General features: G+C 39.4%; 1 protein-coding gene across 6 annotated transcripts in view; it reads left to right on the top strand.

Annotated features, from left to right (window-relative positions):
* Positions 1-22,267, top strand: part of ATP9B (ATPase phospholipid transporting 9B (putative)) — a 301,811-nt gene that overhangs the window by 89,280 nt on the left and 190,264 nt on the right. For all 6 annotated transcript variants that reach the window (XM_039523932.1, XM_039523933.1, XM_039523931.1 and 3 more), the window contains one exon: positions 4,520-4,571. In XM_039523932.1, coding sequence (XP_039379866.1) covers positions 4,520-4,571 — 52 coding nt within the window. The remainder of the gene's footprint in view (positions 1-4,519; positions 4,572-22,267) is intronic.

Raw genomic sequence — 22,267 nt, 5'->3', positions numbered from 1 at the left:
TGCTTCTAAGGTTTTGTGATGCACGGTGACTAAGGGAATAGATGCCTGAGAATTTTTTAAATACATAAATAATCCTATTTGACTTGGAACTATTATGGGTGGTAAATCTTTTGGGTCATAAATGTTTTATCCCTGAGTATGGAGATGGGGGTCTGTGTCTTGCCTATGAAAATGAACTTGTAGTCTTTCTTGATTACTGTTTAAGGCTTGGTGAAAGACGTTTAGAGGTAGTCATCAGTAAACAGACACAACACAACAAAGAATAAACTGCCGCCGGCCCATGCCAGCCGGCTCAGGGGGCTCAGGCTGCAGGGCTGTTTCATTGCTGTGTAGACTTCCGGGGTTGGGTCGGAGCCCAGGTTCTAGCTCTCTTTTGGGTAAGAGGGTCCTAGAGTTTAGTCTCCAGCCTGAGCCTGGAAGTCTACATAGCAATGAAACAGCCCCTCAGCCTGATCCCCGTGAGCCCAAGTCAACTGGCATGGCCCAGCTGCAGGTTTTTTTCTTTGCTGTCTAGACATGCCCTTATAGTGATGCTTGGAATAGAAGGTTTCAGAAATGTCATGTTGTAAATGTATTGAATTTCCTGTAAAACTTGTATTCAAATGATAATGTTATGCCTTGTTAGAGTTAATAATATTTGTATTATGATAACTCCTGAAAGCCCCAAACAAGATCAGGGCACAGTTGTGATGGACACTGTACAAATGCATACAGAGAGACAAGCAGTGCCCAGAAGAGCTTACAATCTGAAGACTGTACACTATGTTGGTGAACTAGCCTTCCATCTTTTAGCAGCCTAAGTTCAAATACTGGATTAGGGAAAAATCTGAAAATGAAATTGGTCCTGAGTTCGCTACTATTTGTACACATCACAAACCCACTATGCAATTTGGCACAGTTGGAAGTTTATCCACAAAATAGAGCCAGAACAGTTTTTGATACTTCATTAATTTTGCAAATGATCATGATTGAAATTTGAATTACAGAGATGAAAGTTGGAGCTAGCCAAATTCCAACTGGAAATGAGATGCAGATGTTTAATAGTTAGGGTAATTAACCATTGGAACATCTCCAGGTTTGATTAAAAAAAATAGTTGATTTAAAAAAAAAATTAAAAGTGTATTTTTTTATTTAAATAGAAATTTTTGATTTAAATCAATGTTTTTATTTAAATTAAATACTAGTTTACTTTTTAAATAAATAAACCTGTTTAAAATTAAATTTCAAATTGACAACCTACACTAAGGCCTACATTTATTGTAATATTAAAGTAATTTAAATTGAATACCAAAAATATTTAGCAATTGATATTTGCTGCCAGTTTTTAGAGAAAGTCAAACCACTCAACTGGTGGACGCCACTGGCTAAGCAGCTACAACTAGAGTTTAAGTGCCGTAGCCTCTTTTGCAAGTGCAAAGAGTACTTTCCTTATTTCAGTTCATTCAGCTAGTTCAGTTTAATGACTAGTTCATTCAAAGTTAAGAGACCAGTTGGGATTTGGAAAAAAAGCAGGAAAGCTTGTTTTCTCTCTTCCAGTGCATGAATAAAAAATAGGTTTGAGGATGAGATCTACTAGTTCTAAAATCTTGAAACACGGGGACCAGAAACATTCAGGTCAGTTTACTAACTTTAGATAGTACTTCCTAAATTTAATAAATCAGTTAGTTTTAAATGCAAAAAAAGTTTTTATATTGTTTTTATGTCTCCAGCACATTTAAAATAGTTTTATTTAATAGAAGAAATTAAAATGCTGTTCTTATGCATTTTTAATTGATTTGAATTTCCATCCAAATAGAGCTTGACACAAATCACAAGTAAAAAAGTAATCATTTAGTAAATAAGAAATGCATCATTCACCATTTTCTGACATAATAAAAATGTAAAAATTAAAAATCTGAATAAGTGTAAGTTAAGGTATATAATTGCTTAATTGTGTATAGATGTAATGTATCCTGATTAGTAAAAAGCACCACATTTAGTGTAAAGGCAATATTTAGCTGAAAATCAACATATTGTAGTTGTTACAACAATGAAACTCAGTCTTTTCTTAAAAAAATAACTAAAATGTACAAAAGTACAAATTTAATTAAATTTAATTACTTCAATTATTTAAATCAAAATTTCCAGCTTGCTGAGTTAAATCATGATTAAAGTCAATGATTTAATTTGCTTTGATTTAAATCAGTCCACACTGGAACAAACTTATCAAGGATTGTGGTGGATTCACCATTACTGGCATTTATTAAATCATGTTTGGATATTTTCCCTAAAATAAATGCTCTAGTTCAAACAGAAATTAATTCAGGGAAGTCTATGGCTTGTGTTATACAGGTCAGACTAGATGATCACAGTGGGCTCTTCTGGCCGTATAGTCAATGAATCATCTGTGAAAGCTGTGTGGAAAAACTCGCTAAGTGTCTTCATGCGCTATGCGTGCTCAAGACAGTACATTTAGTCCATCACCTTATATGAGTCCTAAATTTACTCAGAAGTTTAAAAATGGCAAAATTCTATTCAGGCCCATCACCGTGGCATGTATGCATCTTCCAGAATTGCGTCAAGAAATGTAATTAGCATGTCACTTGTGTTCTTTCTCCCCAGCTTTCAGCTTTCCCAGGGGAAAGCTATGTGAGAATTACTCTTTAAGACTGAGGTCTGGTCTACACTGGATGGGGGATTGATCTAAGTTACGGAACGTCAGCTACTTAGGACAACTTACCACTCCCCTGTCGACTCTGCCTGCACCTCTCGTGGCGGTGGAGTACAGGAGTCAACGGGAGAGCGCTTGGGGGTCGATTTATCTAGACATGATAAATGGATCCCCGCCCGCCAATCTGGCGGGTACTGTAGACCTACCCTGAGTGTGTGGTTTTTGTTTTTTTTTTCCCGAGGAAGTGTATGGAAATATACAAAATGTACTAAGAAATGTACTGTGTAGTTTGCCAGTGGCATATGAATTGAAACATATATAATCAGCATTTGATTAAACCTCAAACTATGATTTGAAGACTTCAGCAACTCAGCCAGAGGCTAGGAGTCTATTACAGGAGTGGGTAGGTGAGGTTCTGTACCCTGCAATGTGTGGGAGTTCAGACTAGATGATCATGATGGAGCCCTTCTGACCTGAAAGTCAATGAGCCTGAGGCATAGAAATCCCCATAGTAGCTAAAGGTGGCCTTTGAACAGAAAGAAAATATTTTATTTGTGCTGCTTTAGGAATGAGGACTATGTATGTTGTCACTTCAGACCTAAATTGTGCAGTAGGGAACTCAAAATTATGCAATACTGTGTTCTTTCTCTCTTCCTGCTACTCCCAGAAGTCCTTAACTCATCATTCCGTTGCAGTCCAGTCCAGTATCCCTTACAGTATTTGTTTGAGAATTTGGAGAGAAAGAGATCAAACGAATGCCAGTGTGCTGCAGATTTATGTACTGACATACTGCAGAACTCTGTTGTGGAAGATGTGTGGTGTGTTGTTGTTTTTTTTTAAAATGGTGGGGGAATGGGAGATTTTGACAGCTGAGTAAAGGACAGTTTATTTTTTTGAAACCCACGAATGTTCGGGACAGCCTTTCTGTATGCAGGAGATAGGTGTAGCTTTTCATACTGGAGAGGAAATACATCTCCTCTTTCTCTTTCTTTCTTCTTTTTTTTTTGGGGGGGGGAAAGGGGAGCAGGGATAGAAGTCCCCTCATCTCTAAAATGGGATAATAGTCCTGCCCTACCTCCCTAAGGCCTGGTCTACACTGGGGGGGGGGTCGAACTAAGGTACGCAAGTTCAGCTACGCGAATAGCGTAGCTGAACTCGAACTACCTTAGTTCGAACTACTCACCCATCCAGACGCCGCGGGATCGAAGTCCCCGGCTCCCGCGTTGACTCCGCCACCGCCGTTCGCGGTGGTGGAGTTCCGGAGTCAACGGGAGCACGTTCGGAGTTCGATATATCGCGTCTAGATGAGACGCAATATATCGAACTCCGAGAAGTCGAACGCTACCCGCCATCCCGGGCGGGTGGTATAGACGTAGCCTAAGTTGTGAAAACAAATCCAGAAATAGTCAAGAGGCATACTCTAGTGATGTGGTCCATACAAGTACCAAGACAGATACTTCAACTTGAACCATGGGATCTACTATCCTCTCCCCATACAAAAAAAGTAATAGGTGAGGATTTGACCCACTAAAATTGTTTTCTTTTGAAGATTTTAGTTGGTCCTTCAACATTACATAATTGTATTTTTTCCGACTGAAAATGGCAGTTAAGAAGATACTCCTTATTAAAATTCTTCAGGCATTTAAGAGATCCACTTATAGGAAGGATCTGAAAGGCTTAACTGTTTGTTTATTCTATAATTTTTCTAAAATATTGATTTCTGAATTGCAAATGCTGAATTAAAGTACTTTGATAAATCCTATTTTAATTGCATTTCAATCCAAGTGTGACCCTTAGTTGCTGATCTTACCGGACATTTGATTGGAATGATTTTTTTTTCTTACAAATATAAATATGCTTTTTCCCCAGAATCAACGAATCCCATCTGACATGGTATTTCTCAGAACTTCAGAGAAAACTGGTATGTTTAGATACTTTAATCTTATTGGTTATGTTGGAGCTTTGTGGATACAGGGAATTTTTTGTTTGTGTGCTTGGTGTTTTGATTTAGAATGGTTATAAAGGTCTATGGTAGCAGATGGACCATTGATAATACAGTGTATAAGCATCATTTTGTGAGCTGTGAGACATTTATGGACCATAACAAATCTGAGGAGATCAGGAATCCATATTATAAACTACAGTGCATGACACTTCTAAAATATGCTCCCTTGACTGAATGTGTTGATTTATTATACTTACATCTCTTTATCTAGTACTCAAATACTTAACCCAGGTATTGAAGCAAAGGCAGACTGAGACTATTTTGTGTATTTGGATTAAAGATATGAATAACTGTTTGGTAGAATATGACAGTATGTATAAGGTATATATTTTATGACCTTTTATCTGTATATATTGCAAGTAAAATGGAAATAAGTACAGTTGCATGTTTTTTACTAAATCATTACCAGTTTACTGATGTAATTGCATTCTATTCAATATGTAACAGTAATATGTGATTCTAATGGTTTATATAATTTTTAGAATTGACTTCTAAATGAAGATTTAGGAAGGCTGTGAACAGCTTACTTAGAACAGTTACTGCTACTTAGCACTTACTGTATAGAATGTCTTATACTGTGCTAACATTAGATTAGAGCTGTGCGGGAACTGGCATTTCTACTTTGTGGGCAACTCCATGATTTGAAAATTGGTTTTGTTCTGAATCAGAATAAAAAACTTCCTGCTAAATGAATTTCTGGAAAAAAAATTGTTTTCACTGAATCAAAATGTTTTGCTTCTGTTTCAACATTTAAAATTCGTATACTATACAAAATTTTGAAAGAAAGTCAAAATGTTTCATTTAAAAAATGTTGAAGTGGAATGTTGTAATCTTATCAATACATTTTTTTCTGGAATGATTTTTTTTTTAAATTCACACAATTGCCACAAGAAGTTTTGGTTTCGACAAAATAGCAATTTCCAGTAGAAAAATTTAAAATTTACCAGCTGTAGTTCTGACAACATACCTGTGAAAGAAATAAGTAGTATTTATCCCCATTTTAAGAAGGAAGTCTATTTCAGAGCTTAACTATCCTTATAGTTAAAAAGATTTTCCTATTATCTAACCTAAATCTCTCTTGCTTCAGATTGAACCAGTAATTTCTTGTTTTACCTTTACTGGACATGGAGAACAATTGAACACTGTCCTCTTTATAGCAGCCCTTAATATATTTGAAGATGGGTATCAGGTCCCCCATCAGTCTTCTTTTCTCAAGACTAAACATGCTCAGTTTTTTTAAACCTTTCCTCATAGGTCAGGTTTTCTAATGCTTTTATCATTTTTGATGGTCTCCTCTGGGTTCTTCCAGTTTGTCCACATCTTTCCTAAAGCATGGTGCCCAGAATTGCATGCAGTACTCCCGCTGAGGCCTCACCCATGCTGAGTAGACTGGGACAGTTACTTCCTGTGTCTTACATACAACACTCCTGTTAATACTCCCAGAATGATATTAGTCTTTTTTACAATTGCATCACACTGTTGACCCCTATTCAATTTGTGATCCTCTATAATCCCCAGAATCTTTACAGCAGTGCTACTCATCCCTCGCCAGTTATTCCCCATTTTATAGCTGTGCATTTGATTTTTCCTTCCTAAGAGAAATACTTTACACTTGTCTTCATTGAATGTTATCGGTTGATTTCAGACCAATTCTCCAATTTGTCAAGGTCATTTTGAATTCTAAACCCGTCCTGCAAAGTGCTTCCAATCCCTCACAGCTTGGTATTTACAAATTTTATAACCATACTCTCCATTCTGTTATCCTAATCATTAATGGCAATATTGAATATTATTGGACCCAGGACTGACCCCTGCGGGGCTCCACTAGATAAACCCTCCTGGTTTGACACAAACCATGGGTTGCTATCCTAAGTATAGTCTTTCAACCAGTTGTGCATCTACCTGACAGTAATTTCACCTAAATGACAGTTCCCTGGTTTGTTTATGAAAATATCATTGGGGGGGACTGTCAAAAATTTACTAAAATCAAGATGTATTATGTCTGCTGTTTCTCCTTACCAACTAGGCCAGTAATCCTGTCAAAGAAGGAAATTAGGTTGGTTTGGCATGGTTAGTTCTTGAGAAATCCATGCCGGCTATTCCTTATAACCTTCTTATTCTCCAGGTGCTTACAAATTAATTGTTTAATAATTTTTTCCAGAAATCACAGTTTGCTTACTGGTCTTTCATTCCCTGGGTTCCCTTTGTTCCCCTTTTTCAAGATAGGTACTATGTTTGCCCATCTGTCTGCTGGGACCTCATCCATCCTCAGAGTTCTTGAAGATAATTGCTTATGGTTCTGAGATTGCATCAGCTAGTTTCTTAAGTATCTTGGGATGAATTTCATCAGGGCCTGCCCACTTGAATACATGAAACTTACTTAAATATTCTTTAACTTGTTCTTTCCCTATTCAGACTTATGATTCTTTGTGCTTATTGTTACGATAAATTGTGTTGATTATCTGGTCACCATTAACCATAAGTGAAGACTATAGCAAAACAGGCATTAAATACTTGGCCTTTTTGATGTTGCCCATTATTAGTTCTCCTTCCTCACTAAATATAGGATCTACACTTTTAGTCTTTCTCTTGCTCCTAATGTATTTATAGAACCTCTTCTTATTGCCTTTTATGTCCATGGGTAGGTGTAACTGTTTGTCTTAGCCTTTCTAATGTTGTCCTTACATGCTTGGGCTATTCTATTCCTTCCTTACAATTTTTCCATATTTCCACTTTTTGTAGGATTCCCTTTTGATTTTCAGGTAATTGAATTGCTCCTGGTGTAGCTATATTACCATTATATTCTTTCTATATTTCATTAAAGATGGCTGTTGTACCTTTAACATGTTTCTTTGAGAAACTGCCAGATTTCCTGAACTCCTTTTTCCTTTAGCTTTTCTTCCCATACATGCCTTCATTGCGTGCATTGGTGGTTGAAGTAAGTATATCAGTAAACCAGACACCATCTAGAGAAGAATGTATAGGTACTCCTAGACGTCTGTCCATCTTTATATTGGTGGAAGGATCTAGAAAACGTTTGCACGGGAGTGCCTTTCTCTACTGTTACCATCCATGACTCTCGTAACAGCATGAGTTAGGGAGCTCATGAGGACCATTTATAGACTCAAGGCCTCTGGTTTCATCTAGAGGCCCAACTATTACACTTAAACATTCTCAAGTTGAGAACAATTCTCAGGAGATCATCAATTCAGATCTTGACAGACAATACCATAGCCATGTTTACATCAGTATGAAGGAGTGAGATCTGTTCCCCTTTCTCTGGAAACTATGTAGCTGTGGAGCTGATGTATCAGTCACAACATAAATCTAGTTGCTGTCCAGTTACAATACCTACAGCATGTTTTGGCTGATCATCTCAGGAGACAATTTGCAGGCAATCACAAACGATCAGTGAAGGATGCCCTCATTGAAGAAATATTTACCAGTTGGGGACAACTGTCCATAGGTGTCTTTGAAATGTCAAAGAAGAAATGGTTAAACTTCTGTTCCATGAGTGCAGGATACTGGACTACATGACCTCTCGAGGTCCCGTCCAGTCCTATGAGTCTGTGATTCCAGAGGGAGTTAGAATCAAGGGTCTCTAGAAGATGTGTTCCTGATCCCCTTGTCACCTGGTCTCATGTACACTTTTCTTTAAATTCCTATAATCACAAGAGTAATCAGAAAGTTCAGACAGGTTTCAGCAAAGATGATAATGCTGGGTCTAGACTGGCCAAGGAAGTTCTGTTTTTTTGGACCTGAAGAACCTCTAAATTCACCTACTAGTCCAGCTGCTTCTCCAGCTGGACTAGATATTGCAGAAGAAACGCTAAATTATGTACATCTGACTTTCCTGTGTCATACACCATGGATGCTGGATGGTTGTTATTGTTACAGAGAAGTTGCTAATCATACATCCAAATAAATATCAGAAAGCACTCCACCAGTGCTACCAAGTGGAAAAAGGTTACAGTCTGGGCTAATTTATATCTCAGTTGCAGAGCCCAGACATGCTGTGGTTTGCCTATTATCATCTGGAATGGCCACAAGTCCACTTAGTAGCCATTTTAGCTTACCTCTTTCCAATTCAGGGTCTCTGTTTTCTCTCATTCCCCAGTAGCTGGATTGCTTATCAGGATACATCACCCCCATCAGACAACCTACACCTTCTTGGGATCTAAATATTTTTTGATTGCATTGATGGATCCCCTTTGAGCCAGTAGCCCTCTTTTTCACTGGTCCATTAAAACAGTGTTTTTGGTTACAATTAGATCTTCTAGAAGGCTGGGAAGTTCAGATCTTTGTGGCTGGGTCATCTTATAGTATATCCTACAAAGAGAGGGTAATGTTGAGAACTCATCCCAAGTTCCTGCTCAGAATAGCTGCTGATTTCTAACTTAATCAGGTGATTCACCTCTCTGTTTCTTTTCCAGCCACACTGTAATAAAGGGGAAGCTAAGCCACAAGGTTTAGACATGCATAGGCTGCTATCATTCTCTCTAGACAGGAATGGACCATTCAGAGTATACCCTAGATTATTAGTAGTTTATGGAGAAAAGATGAAGCATCAACACATTTCTACCCAAAGTCTTTTTAAATGGATTGCTAACTGTATCAGACTATGTTAAGAATTAGCCAAGCTTAGACCCTCCAGGAAGAGTCACAGCCTGCTCCATGAGGGCTCAGGCAGCCTTGGTAGCTTAGAATCATAGAATATCAGAGGTTTGTGCCCATCATAGGGCAGCTATGTGGAGTTCAATACATACCTTCATTAAGCTTTATTCCATGTAGAAGCATCATGGCCTGATGGTCATTTTGACAGTAAAGTCAGTATTTAGTTAGACTCTTTGCGCTCAGCTCCGTAAGACCACATCACAGCTTGAGAGTCACCATCAGTGGAATTTATATGGACAAGCACTCAGAGAAGAAATAGTTATTTACTTTACAGTAATTTTGTTTCTTCAAGATGTTGTCCATAAACATTCCATGACACACCCACCATCCCCATTGTTAGAGTCTTAAAAACACCTGAATTCTGTATCAGTGAAGCAACTGAGGAGCTGTTGTGGTCCCCTTACCCTTTATGACCTCAGAGGCATGAGGACATTTTCAGGGCACGTGACCCCCAATCTCCCCAATGGATACTGCTGAAGAAAAGAATCCAAACTTGACTCCACAGGGAGCATATGCAGAGTCAGTGGAACAAGCAGGGACAACACATCTCAAAGACCCACAGTTACTGTAAAGTAAGTAACCATTTCCTCCTTGTCTTGTGCTCCAGTCACTAGACTACTGTCTCCTCTCCCAAATATTGGTGGAGAACACTTTTCAAGAAAGAAAACAATTAACATCCATGTCACTGATCAGCAGGGCTGGCTCCAAATTTTTTCCCTCCCCAAGCAAAAAAATGTTTCCACGCCTCCTGGCCCCACCCCAACTCTGTCCCTTCCCCGCCCCATTCTAACCCCTTCCCCAAAGCCAGGAGGTGAGCTGGAGGGGGGTGGGGGGAGTGGTTCCTCTTGGCTCCCCCCCCGGGTTACTTCCTGCGGCCCTCCCCACACCCCCCACCGCTGCAGCTCACCTCCGCTCAGGGCTGGCTCCTGGCTTTTTGTGCCCCAAGCGCAAAAAAAAAAAAAAAAAAAAGTGAGCCGGAGTGCCGCCCCATGGAAAGTGCTGCCCCAAGCACATGCTTGGAGCTCTGGTGCCTAGAGCCGGCCCTGCTGATCAGTATTCCTTAGCTTCATGAGCCCCCACACAATACCATTTTGACAAAACCATTCTTTTAATGCAATATGGTAAAGCAGTAAATTCACATGTAACTTCTCTAGTCAAGAATGAGCAGGTGCTGGCGATAATTTCGATAAGGTTGTTTACTAATTAAAAAGTGTTCAGTATAGTATAAGCAGAAGTGAGTTCAATAAAAATTCCAGTGAATTTCTTTATTGGAGGAAAATAAACTTAAAAAAATCCTATTACAGAATGAAAATTAAGTTATTGTTAATGTCATTTGGAGATAGATTTTTGTGTAAAAATGCAACAGATAAACCAGTTATATTGGTGTTACACTTTTTAAAAAAAATCTGAACTTCAAACATATGGCAGTAATTGCTTTTTGAATAAGGAATAAACACTTATAAATCTATAATTGGTTTTCCTGCATGTTGGTGTTTTGAATGATTGATGGTTTAATTTATTGTTGGCACTTTAAATACTTTGTTAAAACATTTTAGTTTTAACATATTTTGATGTTTTATATGTAATTCATCTTATGTACTATAAAACAGTTTACTTTTTATAGCTTTGTAGTAGTTAGAACACCATAGTTAAGGCAAAGAGTTGGTAGACTCTTTTATATCTTCACAAAAATCTTCTTTTTGGGGCTAAAATGTTCATGTGTTTCTTTTCTCTATTTGTCCTAACTATATTTTTTGAAGGAAAACACTGTAGTATCCCTTATGTTTAAGAAATAAATAATAATAAATAAAGCAGTTTGAATTATAACTGTAATTTACAAAATAGAATCGTAAGCTATTCTGATTTTTTTATATATATGTGGTAACCTTGCAGAGATGGGTACCAGTGATCCTCTTTGTACAAGTAAATCCTAGGAAATCCAGCTTCTCTTAAGAGTTGTATAAAATAGAAGTTGCATTTTAAGTATAACAAATTAACAGATGGTTGTGATTCAGCTTAACAACATAAACTATCCTCTGGTGATTTTTATGCATAGCTATAACTCTTTGTGGGTCAGAACTAAAACAATTCATCTGATTTCTGATACCTAAGTGCCAAAAAAAAAAATTATGAAGAAAGTAAGTCCAGTGAATGGTTTCTCTGTCCACTTATTTTCTGACAGACTTTAAAGTTGTTTCTCTTCTCTCTAGTAACTGGAGACAAACCAGATATTTGGTTCTGACTCTAGACTTGGGACTGCTCCACAGGAAGAGCAGCCAATTTTTTTTGCTTTGAAACCTGAACAGATCGTATGCTCCAGTTCTCCCTTTGTAGGAGATCCTTTCACAGGATATTTATGGCTTTTTTTAACTGAAATTCCTCAACTTTGTTAAGAATCTTCATTAGAGTTTCTGAGGAAAGTTTTTGTAGGGCAAAACCATATTCTTACCCACAACCATCTCAGAAATGGCAGGTGGACAGCAAGGGAAGCAGGAGAGCAAGATCTGTGCCCATATCTTGACCCTTCACCAAGCAATCTCCTGAAGGCAAGTGTGCAGTCAAGTCCCCAACTGGTTGAGAAGATTGTGGCAAAGCTTCTCTCTCAGCTGGGGTGTAAGACTGGTGAATAGTCTAATGAGAAGCTCAGTTTTCAGTCAGCATGTAGGCATGGTCTGTGCTGAGCCAATGGAGAAAGCTTCAGGAAAGCTCCCCTAACTGAGACTAGGCCAGGTACTCATGGTTTGGAACTGGGAAAAGTTGTTTCTCAATGCCCTTCCTCTCTCAAGCATGGAACTTCCATTCCCACAGCTTCCGGGGACCAGCAAGGAAACTTTGGAGGGAGTGCCCTGATGAATTTGTCTCCAACACAGGTCAAAACTGTGCAGGCCTACCAACCACCATTATGTGGCTTTCTAGTGAAAAATGGGAAAAGCCAACTGAAGCCTGTACCAAGGACTCCAACATCTCTGGAGAATTTTGGACAAAGCCCAGTGTCTTTATCTTGAAAAATAGCAGAAAAGTGTCTGAAATGTCAAGTATCAACAGTTCCCTTTTCTATGCTAAAATCGTTGAGTTAGCTTTTGGGCAAGCAGGACTCATCTGCAAATACGCTTTAGTGGGCTCACTTTCATATGAAGATTCTGCAAAAATTTCTGCTTCTCTTCCAATCTGCGATAGCACTGAACCATATAAAGATCTTGGCCCCAGAGCCTGTACTAACATTTCTGAATGAGTGAACCAAAGATTTTTCAGCTCCTACCCGAGGTCCAGAGAGGATGGTCATTACAATGGGTATCAGTCTACATGTGTGGGGAGCACATGGAGTGTCCACTGAGACCAAGTGGGTGTGGCACAAGTTGGAGACAGAGGACTGTAGCCAGGCTAAAGCTACAAACATCAGGGTAGTTGTTTTCAGTCCCAGCAGATGAATCTTAAGAACAATTTTCTTGTTCTTATTAAAAATACCTTGCTGTAAGTAGTTGTGCAGAAAGGCATGATCTTGGGCTCTGCTCAGGGAAGTAACCATGATCACACCTCTACGTGCTAAAGGCAAAGAAAAGATAGACCTGAGTGAATGGAGTCTATACCAGTCAACCATTCGGAGCATTATAAATCAAGTGTAGAGCCCATTGCTTGCACCTGCTTTGAGCCAGGTCCAAATAGAAAACCAAAAGATGCTTTGCTAGGAGAGATTCCACAGTGAGGGCTGTTGCACTCTTTGTTAGCTATGGCTCTATGGCCTATCTTTTATCTTTCTTCCTACTTTACTGATAGTGAGGATGGTAAAGAAGATTGTAAAGCAATGGGCCACTGTTGTTGAGATCACTGCAGGTTCTGATTCTCAGATCTTATACAGCTGTAGCTAGATCTTCTTTCAAACTGTCAACACAGATAGGCATTCTGAGATGGCCTGGTGCTGTGACAAGATCTGGTGCTTTTCTATCTTAGGATTTGGTACTGATAACTGTCACTGTAATGTTTGTGCTGGTAAAACTATCAGCCTGGGAATCGAAAAGAAGGAGCTAGAATCACTCAGGTACTGAACCATCCCAGGATTTCTACAAGTTTTGGGAAAGTTTCCCAATATGGATGTCAAAAGAGCTGGTAGCTACTGTTTAGACAGGGCTAAGCTATTTAGAAAGTTGTACAGACTGTAGCCTTTGGAGGAAAATCTAAGGATCAGATGTTCTCAACTAGGTTGATAAGACTATAGCTAGTCATGTTATGATGCTGTGCCTGAAAGTCTTAAAGCTCACTCTGTCAGGGGAGATTGTAGCTTCAGAAGCATTTATCCTCAGAGAACTTTTATCTGAAATCTACAAGGCTCTATTTTGAGTTCCGCACTTATATTTGTGAATTATTCTTTTGCCTTAATGTTTTGTTTTACTTGTTTTAGTCACTGTTGAACTAGCATGGCTACTTGGTCCACCTCCTAAGGGAGGTCGCTACTAGTGAGTCTGCCTTCCCATTGCTCTACTCCATTGTAAGAATGTAATGTTGAAAAAAGGGTTACTAATGGGGATAGTAATTCTCATTCTCTGAATGCATCCACAGAGCCACATTGACTCTCCCATCTAATTTGTTCTAAATAGAGCTTCTGGAGTTGGAAAGGAACTGAGGGATTGCTAGATGTGGTGTGTGGTATCTGTACCATTGGTCCATGGACTGTAGAGCTGAAGAGAACTGCATATGCCCCCCAACTGCTGTGAAAAATTCTGTAGCCTCATGATTCGTCATATAATCCCTACAGTGTGGTTCTGTGGAAGGAATACATTAAAAAAATAAGAGCTAATCTTGGCTAGCACCTCCTGTTTTTCTCCCAGGGGTTCAACCTATTAGTCATAGATACGGATGCTTTTCTGATTCATTGAGAAGATGAGCTGGTTTATATTGTTCTACCCCTTCCTGATATCCAGAATAATCTGTGATATTTGATAGGAGAGAGTGGAAATATTTTTGATGGCTATCTTCTGCCTCTATTGACCTTGGTTCTTGGATCTCTGGAGCCTAAGTGTTGGACAGAATTGGCTGCCAATGATTTGTTCTCCATTTAGGACCAATTACCTTTGCACATACACAGTGACTCCGTGTCACATTCTGGGAGTGAAGGCCACTAGTTCCTAAAGGAAAGTTTCTTCTGTGGACTGGTGGATTGTCTATCAGAGAAGAAAGGATATCACAATGAAACCTACACCAAGAGCTGGAAATAGTGTAAAGTTTTGGTTCCAAAAAGAGATTGTCCACAGATGGCAGTTCCATTTATTAGATACACCTCTACCCCGATATAACGCATTGTATTGAACTTGCTTTGATCCGCTGGTATGCGCAGCTCTCTCCCACCCCTGGAGTTCTGCTTTACCGCGTTAGATCCGAATTCATGTTATATCAGGTCACGTTATATCAGGGTAGAGGTGTACCTGAACTCATTTTGGAAGGTTTTGAGAAGTCTGAAGATTAAGATATTATGAGTTCACGTGTCTCTTATTCTATCCATCAGGGGAGGATATCATCTAAATAGATTAGATCCCTGGAATTTCAGTATGAAGCTTTTAAGTCTATGCTTCCTTATAAATGTTTTGTTCTACCACATCAACACATGGTCATTTGAAACAGCAGGGTAAGCTCTCCTTCACCTGTTTTTGGGGGAAACAGTCTATTCAGTTGTCATTATCTCCGCTAGGAGGATTGTTGAATTATGTTATCCTTTATCCTAAAATGTATCCTTCTGTAAAATTGCCTATGAATTTTTTTTTATTTATTCCCTTTTTATTCCTAAAGTTAATTTGAATGTCATTTTAATGAGCCTTTTGTATTGCTGCCGTTTTCTCTAATCTGAGGACTTTACAGGATCTGAAGCCTCATGCTATGCATATCTGTAGAAATAAATTCTATTTGGATTACACTAAAAGTTGTTAACAAACAGCTGTTGATAAGTTTTCAGAGCCCTAACAAAGGTAAGAGTGTCTAAGACTGGAATTTCTAGTAAGGTTTTGTGATTTGAATTTGCCTAGAATATGAGAAATAGAGCAAGAGAGAATGGAGTATGAATCCTGCAGAACGAATAACAGGAAATTTGACTGATGGTTTCTCTAAGACCTAGTTTAAGCACAATTTTTTGTAGCAGTATATGTGTCAGTTGAAGGTGTAATTTTTTTTATGAGCATAGTTATATGGCACAGCCTCAAGTGTGGATGCAGGTACACCAGAATAAATGTGCTTATACTGGTAGTTTATTCTCCTTCCCATATGGCCAAATTTATTCTGTCTGAATTATTGAATGATGGGAGATGAGAAAGTTAATACAGAGGTAACTGTGAAAATAATTGAAACTATTAAAATAGAGTTAGCCCAATTGTAAAAATTTTATCCAGTTTTTTTAAGTACTTGTGCACCAAGTTTTAGCCAGGAGGACATTGTAATTTGGATGCAAAAAATAAATAGTGTTGAAAAATGTTTAGTAATGGAAACACTGACACAGCCTTATCTATAGTGGCACAAATGGCGCTGTTTAAATAACTCTTTTGGGCCTTAGTTACTGACTATACTTAAGTCCCAATTTTTATTTTCTTTCCTAAGTGTGGTGCTATAAAAATGAAGTGTTAATTGTTTTTGTAAAGTGCCCACTGATTACTCTAGAAATTTTTAAGTAATGGCACAAATTCTGACCCTTGGAAAACAAATGTTTTCCTATAAGTGGGTAATTTACAATGCCACAAGCAGAGGAAAGAACACAAAAAAGCAAGAAACAAAATGAATACAGTAATGCAATGGTGTGCTTTTCTATGCGGTAAAATAAGCAAGTACGTATGGAGAAAATTGTTTGAGTGTTATGGTGAATAATCAGAGATGTAATTACTGGAGCTATTAAATGGCAATTTCCAAGAGTTTTTGCAAAATGTGAATTCAAGTTGAAAGATATCACTGTTTGTATGGGGCTGTATCACTCCAACATAACAATAAGATACTCAATTACTTTATTGGTTTAAGTGAGGAAAGGCCAGATCTTGATCCAGCAAAACAATATAAAGACTTGGGCTAGCCATCAGAGTACATACTTAATGGGTCGGGTAGAATTTTACTTGGATGGCTTGCCTGAGCTGCCATCCATGCCACTGGAGCCACATTGGTATTTTTAGCATACCTGCTCTAGCAGAACTATTCTGTCTACCCATGCTGGGAAGAACCCTCCCAGCTTCTGTTTAGATATACCCTTACTCTTAGGTTCTTTTTCCCCCCTCAGAGTCCCCCCTCTAGCTCCATACCACTAGCTATCCAGGCAGGGACTAGTACCCATTCCTCCCATGTTTAGTTCTAGGGATGCCAGGCATCTGGTTTTTTATCAGAACAACCGGTCAAAAAGGGACCCTGGTGGCTCTGGTCAGCACCGCTGACTGGGCCCTTAGAAGTCTGGTCGGCGGCACAGCGGGACTAAGGCAGGCTCCCTGCGGCTCCCAGAAGCAGCAACATGTCCCTCTGGCCCCTGCACCCTGAACCCCTTCCTCCAGCCCAGAGCCTCTGCCTGGAGCCCCCACTCCCTCCTGCAGTCCAACTGTTCCCCCAGCCCCAAGTCTCCTCCTGCACTCAAACACCTCAGACCTAGCCTGGAGCCCCCTTGTGCATCCCAAACCCTGTATCCCTGGCCCCAGCCACAGCCTGCAACCCTAGCTGGAACCCTGAACCTCCCACCCCAACCGCCTGCCCCAGCCCAGAGCCCCCTCCCACATTCCGAACCCCTCGGCTCCACCCCCAGCCCAGTGCCCCCTTCCGCACCCCAAACGCCTCATCCCTGAACCCACCCCAGGGCCCAAACTCCCAGCTGGAGCCCTCATCCCCTTCCACACCCCTGCACCAGCCTGGTGAAACTGAGCGAGGATGTGGGAAAGCGAGCAATGGAGAGGGGGAATGGAGCAAGCAGGGGTGTGGCCTCGGGTGGAGCAGGGAATGGGGCAAGGGTGTTTGGTTTTCTGCAATCAGAGTTGGCATGGGGATATAGAACAGTTTTTCACTGCTGAGATGACCATCAGGAGCTTCTGAAGGTTTAATCCCTAATTCTAGGTGTCCTAGAGAATTGAATTGCATGCAGTATGTTAAAAAGGCTTTTCATGCTGCTATTTGATTCATTTTGTATTTGTATTACTCAGTCAATACTACAGATGTGGTTTTTTTAAAATGTTACTAATTCATACTAGAATAATAAATGTACTGCTCAACATTACAGTAGTAGTTGTGAAGCTGAGGTATTTATATCAATTTATCATAAAAATAAAACAGCATGCCTGTACATTCTTAGCAAGTATTCTATGTTACTGAGTAAAAATTACCAACCTGCAACTGTTTTTATGCAAGAATACAAGAGAGGTCATGAACATTAACATGCTATAGCAGGAAAGCAGAAACTCGCTACTAGTAAATAGTGTACTACAGGTGACAATTAATGAATAATACATTCTGTGCCATTTGTTCTGGGCAGCTAAAAATTAACTGAAGACCAACAGTTATTTTCCTTTTGCACAAAGGCTTAATTTGTAACTTTGAATTTTTGTAATAAAACTGAAAAAGGTAGTATCACTTTGGAATTCAGTTGTGCAACTTTCATTGCCTATGTTTTTGTAAGACAGACTACTAGAGAATAATTAGGCTGTAACAGTTACTTTTTTCACATGTTCTGGAATTTTCTATTATATTTGGAAACAATGTATTATAAAACCTACCTGTCTTGAAACTAAAAAGCTTTGGAAATGTATTACTACAGAGAATGACAAATGACTAGAGTGAAATTTTGCGCATATAGCCAGATAAACTTTTATCTTCAGGGCATGAGTGACTGTCAACAATCTGTCCAACCCACTTTAATCTGTTCCCATACCTCAGTTTCCATTCCAGTTTTAACATTTGATTTAGCTCAAGCCAGAAATGTTTTGACACCTATCTGAAGCCACTGAATTGTATTGATTTTATGTGATCAGCCATTGTTTTAAGCAACATAAAATTCATAGTAATTTAATTTTGGTGTAGAAGAAAGAAACTTCTGCATGTATTAAAGCAGCAGTAATAGAAAATAAACAACCTATTAACAAATAGATAATGAATACATTATTAAAAAAAACATAGGCAGATTATTGAATCCCTAGCCTATTAGTTTTCTTTATGTGTGCACCCTGGGTAGACTAGTACATTGAATTTAAGAGATGTTGCTATCCACCATTAAAGAGGTAAGCTTTCTTTTCATACCTTGCAATTAATACATTGACTGTTTCTATATGTCATCAAATAAACAGGAGACCATTCATTCTGTGCTTTATGTAGCAATGTAGCTGTCCATCTAGCCCAGTATCCTGTCTACCGACAGTGGCTAATGCCAGGTGCCCCAGAGGGAGTGAACCTAACAGGTAATGATCAAGTGATCTCTCTCCTGCCATCTATCTCCACCCTCTGGCAAACAGAGTCTAAGGAAACCATTCCTTACCCATCCTGGCTAATAGCCATTAATGGACTTAACCTCCATGAATTTATCCAGTTCACTTTTAAACACTGTTATAGACCTAGCCTTCACAACCTCCTCAGGCAAGGAGTTTCACAAGTTGACTGTGCACTGTCTGAAGAAGAACTTCCTTTTATTTGTTTTAAACCTGCTGCCTATTAATTTCATTTAGTGACCCCTAGTTCTTGTATTACGGGAATAAGTAAATAACTTTTCCTTACCTAATTTCTCCATCACTCATGATTTTATATACCTCTATCATATCCCCCCTTAGTCTCCTCTTTTCCAAGCTGAAAAGTCCTAGCCTCTTTAATCTCTCCTCATATGGGACCCGTTCCAAACCCCTAATCATTTTAGTTGCCATTCTCTGAACCTTTTCTAGTGCCAGTATATCTTTTTTGAGATGAGGAGACCACATCTGTACGCAGTATTCGAGATGTGGGCGTACCATCGATTTATATCAGGGCAATAATATATTCTCCTTATTCTCTATCCCCTTTTTAATGATTCCTAACATCCTGTTTGCTTTTTTGACTGCCTCTGCACACTGCATGGACATCTTCAGAGAACTATCCACGATGACTCCAAGATCTTTTTCCTGACTCATTGTAGCTAAATTAGCCTCCATCGCATTGTGTGTATAGTTGGGGTTATTTTTTCCACTGTGCATTACTTGAAATTTAGTGTGGATAAATGTAATTTGCCATTTTGTTGCCCAATTACTTACTTTTGTGAGATCTTTTTGAAGTTCTTCACAGTCTGCTTTGGTCTTAACTAGCAAGAGCTGGGGAAAGAGCTGAGCTGGGGGCGGACTGGGATGGAGAACACATCTCTCTCCTGCTCTGTCTCTAAGAGAGGCCTGGCTGGCTATGGCCAAGGAAACCTTCAGTCTACTGCATGCCAGAGTCTCCCCGAGGGAAGATAGGCCTGACACAGGACAATTGTTTGAATTGTCACCGGTGACTCAACTGCTAGTGTTGAGTAAGGGTTTATCTACAAAGTGCCAGCAAAGCACATTAGAGGGTGTGTGACTTGTAGTGCTGCATTCTAACTGCCCTCATGTAGACCCTGCTGGTGTGAACTAAAAGGTACCTAATTCACGTTCCTGTAGGCCTACAAGTTACTGCTATAATATGGTTGCCTACAAGACTATGTTCATGTGAACTAGGTATCTTTTTGGACTCTCCAGCAGAACAGTTCACGCATAACACATTAGAGCTTTATAAACACCCCTCTGGCGTGCTTTGCCAGTGCCATGTAGACAACCCCACCCCGAGTCATACACTGTGATTCAGCACCAGTGTCTAGTTAAGATTGGATCATGGGTGAGTGTAACCTGGCTAAACCTTAACCTAGACATGACTGAAGTGGTGGTGGTAGATTGGGGTTTGAAACAGGACTACATTAACATGAGCTAGGTACCTTTTAGAGCACACTAAGAGGGCTTATGAGGGACAGAGTGCAACACATTAGCATGCTTTGCCATGCCATGTAGATAAGCCCTCAAATACCTAATAAGTGCATAAATACGGACTTATGTACCTAACTTTAGGCATTCACATTAGGAAATTTTGGCCTAAACATTTGAGAGACATAAGGGCTTAACCCACCAGGAGCTTCTGACTTCCTGGGTCTATGTCAAAGTGACCATCCCTTCTGCCAAGGAAGGTTTTATGTGGCTTACATGGGAGCTCAGGAGACCCATTTTTGGCTTGGCTGAGGGAGTTACATGTGCTACATCTTCAGTGGCTGAGCACGATGACTTCACAGTGTACCTGCCATCTGCCTACTCAGGAAGAAATCCTGGGCGTCTAAGATAGGCTGGACTGAGCATGGGACCTGAATCCTAGCCTAAAAATTTCACTCACAGGTCTGAGTATTCTATTTGAAAATATTTTATTTTGTCAACAGATGAGAAACAATGAATTATATTTAATAAATAAAAGCTACTACAATCCTCTTTGTTTTCTGTCACATGTTAACCACTTTTTAGTTTGTGCCACCAGTCTGTGTCTACAAAGGGCAGATAGAGTGCAGCATGTGAGAGCTCTCTACAAATCACACCCTTACAGTGTGCTTTGTCAGCGCCATCTAGACAAGCTCTAAGTCTGTTGCAGATGGTGCCCATCCGGAAAAGGGAGACAGCTCTAAAAACCTTCTGTTACCTTAGACCCAACTGAGAGCCCGTTAGAGGTTTGTCCCAATCTTAGAAGCAATCTGGTCACACAGCCTTGACAAAGGGTGGGTACAAATTTTTGGAGAGTGTAAAATTTATTCTATGTTAACAAGATTTCACCCAGTTCATAATGTTATGGGTTGAGTTAAAACCTCATGGAGACCACTATATGTGAACACAGACTTCATTTAACATAACTGCAAGGATAAGCTCCCACCTAAGAGGGAAAAAAAGTATGTGAATCCACCCAGAATCTTTTGGTGTGTGTGCGCGCGTAGACAAATACTGGGAGAGTATGCAGTTTGGTAGCCATGTTGGTCCCAGGTAGGTGAGGTTATATCTTTATTGGACCAACTTCTGTTGGTGAGAGAGAGGGAAGCTTTCAAGCTTATACAGATCTCCTCCTCAGGTCTGGGAAACTAACTCAGTGTCACTGCTAAATACAAGATTTGAACAGATTATCAGTCATAAGTAGTTAACACATATTTCAAGATGAAGGTGAATCATCTCTCTCACCAACAGAAGTTGATCCAATAAAATATATTGACCTCACCCACCTTGTGTCTCTTAGAAACTGGGAGAGAGAGACATAGACAGCTGGAAGAGCAGCTGAAAGCATGGTGTCTGCTCCTAGAAGAAACCTGGGGAGAAGTTTTTGGGTCAGAGGTGCAAGCTAAAAAGAGTTTTCTTTGTGCTGTGAGCAAAAAAGCTGTGTGCTGCTCTTTGATTCATTCTGTGTTCAGAGACACAGGACTTTACATATTCCTTGTAAATAATAAACAAGATTGTATCAAAGAAATACCTGACTCTCACCAGTTTCTCCTCCTAACTGGAACATTCTAAGGCCCCAGATCTTTGACTAGCTGCTCGGGTTAAAAAGGAGCAGCGTTAAGATGTCAGTATTCCCATTGCCACAGTTTTCATCTTAAATAAAGACCCAGTGCTTGACTGGATCACAGTGTCCCCAGTCCACAATAGTTTTTAGTTTGATTGTTCTCTATATGTGGAACTGTTAGTCCACTCTTCTTAATGGTTCTATACAACGTAACTACATTTACTCTTATCTTATTCCATGTAAATTCTAACAGCATTCTCTGGACACAGCTTGAAATTTTATCTGTGATAATTTTAGAAATGTTTTGAAACAAAGGTGTTTCAGGCAAGATGTTAATTTTGACTGCGTCAACTCTCCCTGACCAAGAGATTGCATACTTCTCCCAGCATTAAATTTTTTTATTTGCTGAAGTTATGGTTTGATGTTTAAATTGTATAACTCTGGGT

This window comes from Mauremys reevesii, linkage group 2, assembly GCF_016161935.1.
Source record: "Mauremys reevesii isolate NIE-2019 linkage group 2, ASM1616193v1, whole genome shotgun sequence".
NCBI lineage: Eukaryota > Metazoa > Chordata > Testudines > Geoemydidae > Mauremys > Mauremys reevesii.
The sequence above is the reverse complement of the archived record's forward strand: the minus strand, read 5'-3'. Positions and strand labels throughout refer to the sequence as shown.